This window comes from Protomyctophum parallelum (genome assembly GCF_964188405.1).
Source record: "Protomyctophum parallelum genome assembly, chromosome: 10".
NCBI classification, from domain to species: domain Eukaryota; kingdom Metazoa; phylum Chordata; class Actinopteri; order Myctophiformes; family Myctophidae; genus Protomyctophum; species Protomyctophum parallelum.
The window spans coordinates 16,639,174-16,655,221 of NC_139704.1; the positions used below are offsets into that span (position 1 = coordinate 16,639,174).

General features: G+C 42.7%; 1 protein-coding gene across 3 annotated transcripts in view; it reads right to left on the bottom strand.

The window, feature by feature from the left end:
- The window catches only part of macrod2 (mono-ADP ribosylhydrolase 2), a 689,196-nt gene that overhangs the window by 515,096 nt on the left and 158,052 nt on the right, over positions 1–16,048 (bottom strand). For all 3 annotated transcript variants that reach the window (XM_083775641.1, XM_083775642.1, XM_083775640.1), the window contains exon 4: positions 2,297–2,326. In XM_083775641.1, the coding sequence (XP_083631767.1) occupies positions 2,297–2,326 (30 nt within the window). The remainder of the gene's footprint in view (positions 1–2,296; positions 2,327–16,048) is intronic.

Below are 16,048 nucleotides of genomic sequence, written 5' to 3' on the forward strand. Positions count from 1 at the left end.
AGGACTTTTTACCCATGCGTCAGATAAGATGAGGGCCACTCCAGGGCAGCGTGTTTAGATGTGAACAGAGCTTTGACATTATAGAGACTGTACTGGGGTCATGTGACATAATAGAGACTTTAATGGGGTCATGTGACATAATAGATACTGTAATGGGGTCATGTGACATAATAGAGACTGTAATGGGGTCATGTGACATAATAGAAACTGTAATGGGGTCATGTGACATACTGTAATAGAGACTGTAATGGGGTCATGTGACATAATAGAGACTGTAATGTGGTCATGTGACATACTAGAGACTGTAATGTGGTCATGTGACATAATAGAGACTGTAATGGGGTCATGTGACATAATAGAGACTGTAATGTGGTCATGTGACATACTGTAATAGAGACTGTAATGTGGTCATGTGACATAATATAGACTGTAATGGGGTCATGTGACATACTGCAATAGACTAATGGGGTCATGTGACATAATAGAGACTGTAATGTGGTCATGTGACATAATAGAGACTGTAATGGGGTCATGTGACATAATAGAGACTGTAATGGGGTCATGTGACATAATAGAGACTGTAATGGGGTCATGTGACATAATAGAGACTGTAATGGGGTCATGTGACATAATATAGACTGTAATGGGGTCATGTGACATAATAGAGACTGTAATGGGGTCATGTGACATAATAGAGACTGTAATGGGGTCATGTGCCAGGACCAAATGAAGGTGTATCATTATCCATGTCGTATGATTGTAACATGCAAAATGAAGCTCTGTTGTCACGTTACAGTCCCCCCAGGTTATGGGATCTATTCTGTTGCCAAGGTTACGGTCCTCCAGGCTATGGGCTCTGTTCTGTTGTCATGGTTACGGTCCTCCACGCTTATATGGGATCTGTTCTGTTCAGTTGTAGCGACAGCGTTGTGGTTCTAAAGGACCTTGATTTTGGAGCCATGTGCACAGAATGTGTTTTATGAGCACGGGTTTGTATATCATATCCAATCCATATCACTCGCAGTGCGCACAGAGGAGCGTTTATTCGCAACGTATGCTTAAATGTGTGCTTTGGATATCATGTCCATATAGCGCTCACACAGATGGTTCAATCACAAGTGCAATGTTGGAATGAACGTTGTGTTATTAGCACAAGCTAATAACAGCAACAATGTAAGCATGGACTTCTCATGGTTGTGGTAACAATGTACGACTCAATGTCAGGTAAATTACCAAGTTGTAATACTGCAAATACTTTGAGTGTGCAGATGCGCAAATCCCCAGGTATGAACTAGTTATTAGAATTATTGTAGTTAAATTATTATAATTGTGCTTGTGTAACTGTACCGATGGTTAATTGTTGCCATTTCCAACATATTGGTGACAGGCCACCAGTTCATAATAATACAGCATGTTTTTGGCCAGCATGTACAGCATATTCTGGCCAAAAACATTATTTGAATTAAGAGCAGGAAAATCATAAATGCTGCACACAGCATCTCGCTGAGCTATGAAACAACAACAACACTGGTGGATAAACAAATTGGGTTCGGAACAGTGACCTCATTTCATTGCCATTCCCTTGCAGCACCTGATACTCCCTTTAGAATCCAAGATCTAAATTCCACATCTGAGTTGTTGCCTTTCCATTCCGACTCCACCCTGACGGCCCTCAACAAAGAATGATTATTTCAATCATGTCACAGCGAAAGTCAAACTTCCAAAGGAAGAAAACAGTGGGGATTGGACAAGCAGTCTTCTCCTGGGGTTCCCATATATACCCTCTTATTCCCACACCATGGTCGGCCGCCTCCAAATTCATTTTGATACTAACATTCTTCGGCAGGGCGGCAAATTAATGACCATGTCTGTCCGTGGCCGAGGCTGGGCTTGCAGCGCACCGAGCTCTGATGCGATGCTGGCCTCGCCATTCAGTCACATTTAACAAAAGGCGCTGGCGGCGAAACACACACTGAATTGTGCTGTTAGCGCACAGAGGTGTACGGATGTTCCATATGCCAGATGTGATGAGTGTCACTTTAATTGCTTTAACCACTTGAGCCCTGCTTCCTTACGCTTAGTCGCGCGGTGGAAATATCTGATCTACAAGCTCACAAACGTGTCACAAGGTGACACGTTGTGAGCTTTTAGATCGGCTAGTGTCTGCCCAAAATAGGGACGCCGCAGGGCCCGGGGCTAAAATGGTTAATATTAATACCACTGGCATTCCATTGGAATGAACGATGATATAGTGTGTTTTGTGCTATGTTATAGTATAACAAAGGCATCCACTCACCTCCGCCTCCTCCCAGAAGACTGGAGTTTGCTGAAAAGAAAGAAATGGAAATTAATTGATATATTCAGGCAGTAAAAAAAGAGCCAAAAAGGCCTGTTTTCATCTGGAAATGTTCATCTCAACTTAGATGTTGATACCAGACAGTCTGTATGGATTAAAAAAAAAGAAGAGCATTTCACGGGGAAACTAAAAAGAAAAAGATTTGTTTTCTGTTCCGCACAATCGACACACTTTGACAAACCATAAACATTTGGTTTTCAGAGTGAACTGGAATAACTCATAGTGTGTTCCTGTGGTGTCCAAAGGAGGACACTGACTGCATTAGACTGTATGAGAATGAAGCGACAGTATTTGGCCCGAAGCCACCGCCACACTGCAGGGAAAAAAACACATTTGCGCTTCTAAGAAAGATATTTTTTTGTTTTTGAAGTAATTCAAATCAAAACAAATCATTGCATGCAAGCAAATTTCCACCGAACCAATACAAGTGGCAGAAATGGATTTATACTAAAGGCTGACAGTACAACCCTGCTGCGACATTACAGGTGAAATTGCATCCGTACCGTTTGCATGATCAATATATGCAGAGATAAAGACGGTGACAATAAGGGCCAGGGGAGGAGCATAAGACTGCTAGAAAGTGGAGAGACAAAATCATTGTCATGTTATTTCTGCTGTTGTTTTTGGCAGCAAATTTCTATTTTAGTTTAGTCATAGTCTTTGGAATGAAACTTCATTTAGTTTTAGTCATATTTTTGTCACCTGGAATGTTTTAGTGTTAGTCTAGTTTTAGTCGACTAAAATTAATTGCCTTGATTGTACACTTGCTGAAAATAGCCGATCTACAAGCTCACAACACGTCGCAGCACGACACGCTGTGAGCTTGTAGATCTGCTATTTTCAGCATGCAACCAAGTGTAAAATGACTTGTACTGGATCTCTTGTCCATGGTTGAAAACCACTGTTTTAAACCATAACTGGACAGCGAAAATATATGTACAGCCTCACAACACAATTCAAATTTTTATTTTGTATTTAGCCTACAATTACTCTACATTACTGTATATACAAAATACAAAATAGTGATACCAGGTTGAATGTGGTTAATCACGTTTTTGACGACTTCTCTATTTGCATGTATGATTGCCATTGTATGGCATTACGTAGCTTTGCATGTAGAGCATGCAGATTAGCTCATTAACCCATAGCGTAGCTTTGTCAATCACAAGTAAAAGCTGAATACAAGAACATTGGTGATGCTTTGTATAAGCCTGAATTGGTCGTGAGAAGAGCAATGGACCAGACAGATTTCTCCAGAGTTTCGCTATTGGTTATTTTGAACGTATGTATCCGGTATCAAAAGTTGGCACAGAGAGCATCATCACATTTTACAGTGCTGAGCAATTTAAATTTGATGTGATTCAGTCATTAGCTCATTTCAATACCCACCCCTAATCAGTAACTCTGCCTTGGCAGATTTCTTGCTTGGCAACATTACAGAGGTTAAGCTCAATAAAGCATGTGGTGGCTCATTAAAAGCAATTACCATGGCATGCAGTCTCGGACAGTATACTGACTGAGCATGACTCGTCCACTGCTTTACAGCAAGAGGAATCCACCACAGTTATCACAGCTCTGTGTTGTCTGACTGTCTCTGAACAAAGAACCTTTGACAAAACACACCACCAAGATAAACAGACTGTGTTTGCTGCAAGGGAAAAGGGAACTCTGTAATAATGCCCCGTCGCTAGTACGCTCCCCCCCCCCCCCCCCCCCCCCCCACGCCTCGGGTTTGGGTGGGCTTGACAGAGGAGTGTGACACAGATAAGATGTCTATAAACAGAATCCACAATATAATCTACTCTATTCTCAGCCTGGGGGACCATTTAGTTCGCAAACACTCATTATAGACAGGACAGAGAGGTGGCCCTGTATTGTTCTAGTGACTACGTTGACCCCTTTTCTTACCCCACCACATCAGCTATAGCGTACTGGTTTAGTCAAGGTTAGAGTCATACTCATACAGAGCATTCAGACTGAGGAAGATGTCTTTAAGAATTAACCAATCTTTGCTCTGTCAGCAAGAGCCGTGGCTCAGCACGCCACAGGAGAAAGATTAGAGGGGGGATTAAAACAACTTGGCTTTAATTTGGGTGTAACTGAAGAGTGAGGCAGGTGTCCCACGTGTTTGAAGTACACAGTTCACGCAAGGGGCAACGTGGGAATCGCATATTCCGCCGTGTCTTTAATGATTTCCAGAACTGTCTACATCACTATCAGCCAGCACCATGTTGTTCCCCATTAATTCCTTATCATTTTCTCCAGAAAGTTTTTCAATCAAGCTTAAGTAGACTATGTGTGGTGTGAAGGCGAACATGTAGTATCAGGGAGGATCTGCTAATCATGGACGGTTATTATTACCCTAATATTTTCCAGATGAAAATGAAATTAAATCATGAAAAGGGTGCTTTTGCAGGCCAGCCGAGCTCTGCACCTTTCTGTGGTGTCATTACACACACACACACACACACACACACACACACACACACACACACACACACACACACACACACACACACACACACACACACACACACACACACACACACACACACACACACACACACGGAGTGGGGACAAAGCAAGCCCTCCAACCAAAGAATGTGTGCTTCATCAAGCGCTATTGTTGCATACAATGTATTCACATGCAGTCAACATCACACACATGCGCGCACACTCACACACACACACACACACACACACACACACACACGGGAATGTACTAAGAACCTATTCATGTTTACAATAGCACCTTTCCAGGTTTTTCTGTGATGACAGAGATGTGTGCTCTGCTCTTACCGCAGAGTTCATGTAGTTGTGTGACCTGTCAATCACCGCAATCAACGCCCCCCACAACACCTCATTCTCCGAGGCCAGGTTACACAGTGCATTGTGGATGAACGCAGTCGTAAATAAAGGCTTTGGAAGCGCAAATGAATTGTGGTTCAACATAAAAAAATACTCGGAAGGCTTGGCAATAATGTTGCTGAATCTACTGGCAGTAGATGATGAAAAGATGAAAGTATGCATTTGTTTGGCAACTGTTCCCTTTCTAAGTATGGCTAATATAGTATGAACGGTTTGAGCAAGGTGTGTCGCCCCGTTGTCTGTCCTCCTGGGGAGTCTTTCTATCAGTGCCTTTAATGGCCCTGGCGCTTATAATTACCTGACATTATGGAAATGCTTTACCTGAGGGAGCGCTCCGTTTACTCAACATCTAATCAGCGATAAGAGATGTGGATGCTAATCAGCTCGACGCCATCTTACTGTGCATTTGCGTCAGAGGGGATGGCTGCTGGTGGAAAGTAACTTAGTACATTTACTTAAGTACTGTAGGCTATTTTACAATTTTGAGTTATTTTTTACTTTACTTGAGTATTTCCAAAATAATGCGGCCTCCCACGAAAGTGGGACTCTGCGTCAATGAGACACATTGTGAGCTTGTAGATCGGCTATTTAAAAAAGATTTTGTACACAATTTGAACTTGGGCAATATGAGTACTTTTACTTTTGAGTACTTTAAGTACATTTTGATGCCGATGCTTTTGCACTTTCACTTGAGAACATTTTGAATACGTGACGTCTACTTGTAACGGAGTACTTTAAGTAAAAGCATTTGAGTCATTTTTCCACCAGTGGTGGTGGTGGTGGTTGGAGGGGAGTAGGTGTGGTGGAGGTGTTGGTTTCCAAACCACACGCATTTAAGTGTGATCACGACAGAGGACCCACTGGGAGACGGCGGAGCATTTTCGACAGCCATCTCATCACAGCAGGGGTTGTGATAAATGTGCGAGCGAGCAGGCAAGTGGTTAAAAAAAAAAAAAAAAAAACATGGCACAGACTGCTGCATGACTTCATTGTCCCTCCCGTCCCTGCATTGCCCTCGTCTCCATCAGCGTTCCAAATAATGTCTTGAAATATGTCTCATCAGGGATGCACACACGCACACACACACACACACACACACACACACACACGCACACGCACACACACACACACACACAGGGAGAGAGGGGTAAAAGGAGGAGGGGGGAAAAAAGATTTGTTACCTTGAGTTGCTGAAAACAAGCTCTTAGCCCCTCAGCGATAGATATCAAGGGAGGTATATAAAAATCCCAAAATGCACAGGGACTCACTCTACAATCCCTCCTTAAGGGCCGGAAAACACATGGGACAAATAAGGAACAGCTGCGAGGGAAGCAGCCTACAGGAGCTCGCTAAGCAGCCCTACATTCTTGGCCAACTTGTGCCTCGATCGTTTGGTACGGCTCGCTGGAAAAGCGTTTCAATTATCCTGAGTGAAAAATCTAAACCAAAATCCATATTTGGCCTCATCCACTCCATAGTACATATTTTATAGCGCATATATTAATTATATGCTCTCCGCATTGCCCGTGCCTGCCCTGGGCTCAGGCTGGCTAGCTTGTGGTGGATCAACACATTTCTGCCTTTAGGGATGCATGAGAGATACAACTATTAGTACCGCATTATCATAAGACATTATCCGTTTCTTGTGCAGTGGTTGAGCGCCTCCACACAGGCCTTATCTTTTCTAATGTTTCTGGTTGTTGTTTTTTCCCCTCAAGCCATAAAAGACTACAGAGAGAGTGAGAGAGAGACAGTGAGAGGGGGAAAAAACACATTCTCTATTGTAGTGTCTGCCAGCATACACCTTGGGGACTTGCAGAAATCAAATTTGTCTTCAAGGACAGAACGGACCAGTCTCAAAAACAACTACGATTATGGGATCAGGGCAGAAAACAAAAACATGACATAGCTTGGGCGATCCCTGGATTCAGTTGAATATATTTCCTCCGTTCTAGTAAAAGGTAAGTTCTAAAAGTTACCACAGCCAAGTCAACAAGAAGAAGAAAAAGGGAAAGGAAAACAACAGCAACTTGGGAGTTTCATCTCAGGAGTTCTGCTTGCCTGCAGCCTTCAGTCCCCTGTGGTAAACACAACGTGGGCCATAAATCTCTGTGGAAGGGCTCCCCAGACAGCGTGGGGAGGGCAGGTCATTAAGAAAGAGCCCCAGCCCAATAGGCCGCCCCATTGCAAACGTGTCGGGACTGTCACATTGGAAACACCCACATCCTGTCTGCCCTTTGAACTTCCCTAACCCACAAAGTCATCTCGTACATTCTCCTCAGCCGGTGACACCGAGGCAGAGCTATAGCCGCTGCACACAACCAGAAATTATTGATGGCGGAGGCTGGCGGGCATGGTTTATGGATCCTAGCTACCGTTTCCAGCAGCCCAGGCCAGACACACAAACAAAGCCAAATGGAAATTGAATGGTGAATCCACCCTCTGTGTTTCTCTGCGTTCCCTATATTTGCAGAATGGCCATAAAAATTCTTTGTGCGCACTTCAGCGTGTAAACCATGTGTGTGCAGAGCTCAGTGAGGCATGCACCTGGGCTGTGTGCTCGGTGTCATGTAGAGGTGCAGATCGTGCAGCTGAATGGGAAGTGCTAGTGCGTAACTACGCGACCCGAGGCCGGTAAACATACCCGCTTGTCTACCTGCCGGCCTCGGCTTCCTTGACCCAACCCTGTTAAACATGATCCATTGTAGAGACACTCACCCTATCGTTATTCCCTTTCCACAAGGTTAATAGTGCACGCTGCTGTGCCTTTGGGAAATATAAATATACTAAGGAAAAGGTTTTTAATAAAAAGAAGTTTATGGTTCAAGTAGTTGCACAATGCAAGTTGCAAACAGATAGGATGCCGAGTCAAACAAATGGCCCGGTGCAATTTTTCAAAGGGGCAGAGATGAAATAAAATACTATCTCATCTTCAATGTACTTTATTTGGAGTTTCAGTGAATATATCACAGTCAAATGAATTGTGAGAGCGGTGGATCCACGCAACGGATTGTAGAAGCTGAGAGCCGCTTTACATCAGTGGATTTCATTATTTCAACTTCACCGAGCGCTCTCGAAGTGCCACTTTACTGTGCCAGTCAGGCAGAAAAGAATTCAGATATAGATGTAGCCAAAAGTCTGACTCTAAACGAACCTGGCATCTGAAAAGGAAACAGGAAGTAGATCAATGGGACTGCTCCGTGTAACAGTGTTGTGTCTTTTTTTTTCTTCGCCAAGTGCTTGAAAAGCCCATTGACTACATTTTCACACACCACTACTGGCGACCATAAAGACGACCGTAGTAGACACTTTTTCATGATTGGCTGCCTCTTGGCCAATGATGGGAGACTTACCCATAAAAACCAATACTCTGAACGCCGCAATGAGGAGCGAGTGGCAACAGAAGCTAATACTATGAGCTAACTGGAGCTATAGAGGACAACCATAACAAAACACAGCTGGGTGAACCAACAAAAGAATGTCGGAAATGAACGAAAACGAGCGCTACAAGAGCTTGTTGCACCTGGCAGTTATGACAGAGTCATTCATGTTTTAAATCCCTTTCATATCATTTAAATGCGTCGTTAAAATGTTTGTCAGTGACACCTTCAGTTATATGGGTAAGAGTAAAGAATTTAAGTAAACAACTTTGAATTGGGTGGCTGATGTGGGATAGAGCAGTGGTTCCAAAACCTTTTAACTCAAGACCCAAGAGAGAAATTAGACCCAAACTATTGAAAGAGCTTGTAGATCTGCTATTTTGATATTTTTTCATATATATATATATATATATATATATGGAAATTATAATATTATATTTTAAATAATAAACATTTTAAATATAGGACATTTAATCCAAACATGGATCCCGGCCCACTGTTTATAAAGCAGTGGTTTAGAGAGTATAGGTGTCGGCTATGAATGCCAGTTTTCAGGGGATCAGTGGCGTGGAAGGAACGCATAGCTACATGTTCTTCTCTGCGTGGAAAGGAAATGAGGTCCCACTTCAGCCAGGCATTCCCCCACCACTCGCCCACCTTTCCACTCCGCCAGCCTTCCTAACAAGCTCTGCAGGCTTGCCATGTCTGCTTACTTTGGGCTTGATTTTCTGTTAAGTCGCTTTTTGGAGTGTTTTTTTTGGGGGGGAGGGTTGTTTATTTGTGCTTGCTTCCAATGTTTTTCTGTTATTTTTAGTAGTTCTCAAACATTTCATGTCAAGCACCCCCCCCCCCCCAAATAAATGTATCTGAAATTAATAATTTGTGCCAGGGACCCCCGTACCATGTTTGTGTTGTTAGAAATGTTTTAAAAATTATTTTGTTTCTCAAGATTTTTTATTTAAAATTGCAGATCTATAAGTTATCGCGTCACACTTGTCGTGAGCTTGTAGATCGGCAATTTTCAAATATGTTTAAAGTGCTCATGTGGCCTGTACTTGTCTTTTTCATAAACCAGGTTACTTATTTCTCGCGCAACGGCTCTGAGATGTAGCCTGAATGTAGGCTCCATCAACTGCACACGCACACACACACACACACACACACACACACACACACACACACACACACACACACACACACACACACACACACACACACACACACACACACACACACACACACACACACACACACACACACACACACACACACACAGAGGCAGGCAAGTGGTTAAGAAAAAAAGAAAAGAAAAAAAAACATGGCACAGACTGCTGCATGACTTCATTGTCCCTCCCGTCCCTGCATTGCTCTCGTCTCCATCAGCGTTCCAAATAATGTCTTGAAATATTTGTATTCGTCTCTGTGAGCACACGCACGCACACGCACACACGCACACGCAGACACACACACACACACACACACACACGCTGATTTTCTAACCAGCGTTTGATTTGATTTGATTTGATTTTCTTTCTTTCTTTCAAAAGACCCATCTCATGCTTGCGGTGGTCTGTGCTAAAATGAAGCCATTTTAATGAGTAATGATTGGGAGTCTTTTTCTTTTTTTCCCTCCTTTTTTCACCAATACTCACACAGAAAGTGTAAAGAAATACCGCTGTCACATTTTCTCTCCAACTGTAACTGTATTTCATATTTGTGGCACATTAAAGATGCATGCAGCTCCCTCTATACCCGGTGTTAGAGCCTCGCCTGATAATTTGGCTCGCAGGCTTTGTTGTGTAAAGCCAACAGTGTTCCCCAGGGAGCCAGGCGGTAAGCAGAGGTAGAGATGTGGCTGGATTCCGACCCTATTGCGGTTGCACATAGACTTCCTAGTAAATCTCCACAAATACAGTCCCATCTTCCTCTCAAGAGCGTTGCAATCCATGGGGTTAGAGGCCAAAGGCTCTCTCGCATGGGCTGTTGCTACAATCAACCCAGTGAAACAAGCAATATGAAATCCTCTTTTATGCTACAGACAGAAGGAAGAAAACCCAGGACTCTGAAACTGGACAAACTGGAATAGAATAATTTAAGGCACTACTTGAGGATGCAACACACAGCGTGTATTAGCATTATATGTTCTTTTTTAACATTGCTCATCTTATATTTCAATGTAAATTTGTTTGTTTTTTCTTATGTGGGATAATGTAGTACTGAGGGCGTCCTTGCAAAAGAGAGCATGCTCTCAATGGTCTTCCCTGATTAAATAAAGGTCAATAAAAACAATAAAAATAAGTAAGATTCTTGGAGTGAAGGAAAACAGAGACCTCAAGGTGCTACTGTGTCAGTAAGAGTTTGAAAAATGTACAGAGAAACCGTTGCAAAACCTCAGCGACTTTCGCTGACCTCAACTGTTGCCTAACAATGGTGCTTTAGTTATGAGCCGTGACCAGTTTTGATGAAAAAACCTCAATCTGGGAAAATAATCTGAGATAAAAGGGTTTTAAGATTTCCGTTAACACCGGCAGTGGACGAGGGGATCATTTTACTGGCGGACGAACACAGCCTAGCTGTGCGTTGCCTAGCAGTGGAGAGCTAAGCAGATGGTGGCGATCACCATCTCAAACTGAATGCATAAAAGATCCCAAAAGGTTGTTAAAGTCGTTTTTGGCAAGGTGCCGGGTTCGATTCCCACCGGGGTGTTGGGCGCCTGATGGAGAGGAAATGAACTGGTTGGAATAACGTGTTCCTTCCACGCGCTACGTCCTACCAGGTTAACTCCCGGTAAGGAGCTAATGAGGAGCTCATGAGCTCAGTTCGGGGCTATCCCCAGGTTGGCAGAGGGAGAGTAGTGTCCAGGATCACAGCTTAATTCTTTGCGTAAATTAATGCCCTACTAGGCTACTTCATCATACAAGAGTGCCGTACCAAATTAGTGAAAATAGATGATCTATATAAGCTCCCACTGCATTGCGATGCTACACGTTGTGTGTAGATCGCAAAATTATCACAATTTAAAAATGTGTTTTAAAATAATAATAAAAAAACAAACGTTTTGGACGTAAAGGTTTCCACCCGACAGCAGCGATATACAAGATATCTCTTTGAATGTGTTATTATTACAATAACAGGTGAGATCGCTCGTGTCTCGGAGCCTTTCACATTCAAAACAACACGTTTGTGAGTTTGGTGTGCAAGTGCTTTATTTTATTTTTTTGCCGCAATCCTTTCAACAACTACAGCGCCGGTCCTGTGATGTGCCGGCGACGGATGTATGAAAATGACAACAGGTGTCACAGTGATTAATCCGTTTCCTTGGCAGGCCCCGTCACCTTCATAACAAAGCAACAATGCCAGATGTCAAAGCCAGCCCCACACTTCTATTGTTATAATTACATGACCTTCAAATCCACATTAATGAGCCCGGGATGATCCCGTTCTCTTTCATCATTTGGCTTCCCAAGCCCTCCTTTTATCTAACAAGGTCACCTTTCACAACACACACACACTACCTTTCTCCCTGAAATACACGTCCTCCTCATAAATATACATCTACATGAATCCGCTCAACCCCTAACACCAGGAAGGTGGCTTGGAGAAATTACACAGAAAAAGCTGCGGGGAAAAAGGCTGCGCATGTAAGGCCGGCTATACGGCCCAACGTTTTCCTCTGAAGAAAGACAAACTCAATGGCATCGGAGTCAAAACGCACGTGACCGCTTCCTAACCGCCAGCATTGCTCTCTTCACTGAAAATAGCCGATCTAGAAGCTCAAAACGCATCAACACAGGCCCGCGACGACGTACAGTATGAATCAGACTTCTCCTGAAGCCATGCGTTGACAAACATACGGCGGGAGAGATGGTGTCGGGACGAGAGGCGTGAAGAGCAGATGCAGGGCGAGAGAGCATGGTTCATTAGATGAGCTTGTTTTTCGTTTACCGTTTTAATCAAAGATGTGCTGTGGGTGTCACATCAGCACTTTAAGGCCTCCACAGGCATAGTCTGTTACTGACTTTACTAGGCCTTTACTAGATTACTAGGATATTTCCAAACTTTGACAGATCCCTCTTATGGATGAAGTGTTGAGAGACTCTATTATTCACATATAGATGGTTGATAATGTACATACTGTATGATATATTCACCCAGATACTCATTGTGAAATGTTTGTTGATACAATGTTATACAGAGAAGGTTGCGCGGGTGAGTGCGTGCGTGCGTTCATTCATATACTCAGTGTTGATTTACTGTTAATAGACTGTGCACATATAGATATATTCACTGTAAATGGTAAATGGAAAATGGTGCATTTATATAGCGCCTTTATCCAAGGCACTACATAGTGCATTACATTCACCCATTCACACACACACATTCATACAGCGATTGCGGTGGAAGCCATGCAAGGTACAGTACCAACCAGCACATCGGGAGCAATTTGGGTTCATTGTCTTGCCCAAGGACACTTCGACATGTAGACAGGAGAAGCCGGGATTCGAACCGCCAATCCATGAATAATTGGACGACCTTCTCCTGAGCCACAGTCGCTCCCTACTGTATATTTATATTTATTAATAGAGTGTACACATATCAACTCAGAACAATTCAGAGATCCAGTGTAGATATCTTCGGCTAGCTATTAGTATTATTACTTATTATCTTATATATCTATATGATTTGGTTTGGTTCTTAACTCAATAAAGGTTTATCTTATCTGTATCTTATCTTTGTGGGAAATCAATCGCAGAATTCATTTTTACCACGATATTTATGCCACACTCTTCATTTTCTGTACTCTGCTCCAGATTTACAAGAGACAAGCGCCTGCAGAAGTCTGTCACACACTCTATGCATATTTGATATTTGTTTTGATACTTGATGTTTTTGCTCTTACTTCCACTCTTGTTCTTTATTTAAAATGTAACTGCAACTAAATAATTTCACTGACTCTTTTATACCTGGTTTAAAATGTGTGATGTGTGAAAGCTGAAGTTGAGGAATATGAAACAAGTAAAACAAATGTGTTTACACTGACAACTTTGCTGGGGGAAAATGTCTCCCAACATGGCCTAAAAACATCACGTACATCACTGACAGGGGGTGCAAATGGCATTGTAAATTTGTACATGACACAAATTAGACTGCTAATTAACAGATAACAAAAGAATCCTACGATTAAAAAAATGTACGATGCAAATTGGGAATGTATGGTAAATGGTAAATTTACCTGAGGACGATTCTACAAATGTCTTCTAAATCCTGACAGTTTTCTGAAAGAAACCCATGTTTCTATGTCAGTCGTTCTCAAACATTTTCATGTCAAGGACCCCGAAAAATAAATGTATTTGGCCGCCGACCCCATCTGAAAATATGTTGTTCCAGGGACCCCCCCCGAAGGAAACAAATTAGTTAAAAACGTTTGCTCTGAAAGAATATATATATTCAAAGATTTGTGCAACATTTTCACGATTAAAAAAAAATAGCAGACCTACAAGCTCGTAGCGCAGCACTCAGTGCCGCGCTATGAGCTTGTAGATCTATTTTTCAATAGATAAAGTATAACACAATGCTTAAAATACCAAAAGGGATGTTTTTTAATATAGTGTTTTTATCCAAAGCACATTACATTGTGCATTACATTCACCCATTCATACACCGATGGCGGATGGCGGAAACCATGCAAGGCACCAACCTGCACACCGGGAGCAATTAGGGGTTCAGAGTTCAGACTCTTGCTCAAGACACTTAACTCTAACTATGCACCACCCGTCTGTCTATTTTCCTTTTGTGCCCATATATGGTGATCTCTGTATATGTCTCTCTGTGTCAGTTTTTTGGTCTGAGGAATGCAATAAAACAATCCTACAACTGGAGCCCACAGTGTGCGAACCTTCTCGTTTAGTTTCCATGTGTCCCTTTTATGCCCATATGGAGATCTCTGTATCCGTCTGTCTTGTCATCTTTATGCCCATATATGGAGATCCCTGATACCATCAGTATATGCCATATGGCAGTTCTGAATAACCACTCATCCGAATGACTCAACAGAAATTTAAGGTATCCTAGCAATTCAGAATTCTACACTTGCCCAGGAGACAAGACGCAGCAGCATCAAAAGCCCAAATACTGCATGGGAATGCATGACATTTTAACTGAGGTTCACAAACCCCTTTGCGGGTACGCCAACTCTGAACAGACACTGTCATTTTCTGGTTGAGATGAAATGTGTTATCTGCAGACTTCACAAGGCTCAACTTGCACACTTTTTAAGGCCCCATGGCAGGATTTGGGCCAGCGGTTGCATATTATGGATTTATCCCGTCATATTTATGGATATATCAGCCCCCCGCAGATAATGCAGCGTATTCCTCGCTGGTGATCAGGCCCGTTGGCATGTTAAGGACCTGCATGGTTCCTCCGAGTCCTTCACAGCCCACTGCTCTCAGCTAGTTACCCGCCAGGCTGCCAGACACTGTATCCAAAATAACATGGATGAGCCAGGACAGCATTAAATTGGAGATCCTCGGCCACTGAAGTGTGATTTCAGAAATCGACTTTAGTATTAAGTTGTTTTTTTCACTTTCAGTTTCTTCAGTTCATGTACAGTTTATAAATAAAGATACATTGCTATGACCAAAAAAGGTGTAGGCTAAAGCTAATTAGCTTATTTATCGTCTTTTTTTAAACACATGGATTGAACTACATGTCCTCAGTTCCTTGCCACAGCATTTCCACAGACTTACAGACTTTGTTCTTGCAAAAGTTGTATCAAACATGCCAGCATTTCTAAGTTCATATTTGGTTTCTTTTGTCTCAAACAGCTTTTGAAGACATAGTACCGCTGCGCTGCTTTCTCTTCGCTGAAACTTTAGGAGCCTGGAAATAAGTGTCTGACTGACTGACTGACTGTTGGATAGTGCCAAGATACACTTGGCCAGCAGAGAGTCCATACAGCCTAAGTGGAGAGCGTTGCATTAAGGGCCAGGGCATTGTCATTTTTAACACTACTGTAAATGCATTTTGACTTCTCTTACTTCCCTCGCAAAATGCACTTATCCAGCACTTAAGAGAGGCTATTCCCACCAGTGTCTACATTCTATTGGATCACTTCAGCGTTATAGCACCGAGGTGTTCCTGTGGCTGACACAGTGTGTGTGTGTGTGTGTGTGTGTGTGTGTGTGTGTGTGTGTGTGTGTGTGTGTGTGTGTGTGTGTGTGTGTGTGTGAAGACAGCTCTCACTCCAACAGCCATTTATCCATGTCAGATGACCTCCTCCCATGAGCGCTGAAAGTTATAAAGGCATCTGCAGTTCAATCACAGTCCCAAAATGGGCGTTAATTTCCGTGTTATGTTCATTTTAACCCTGCTTTCCCATGCTCCCAGAATTAAATTACCACTACACTTTAGTCTTTTACTGTACTGGAGCGAACCAAGTCAG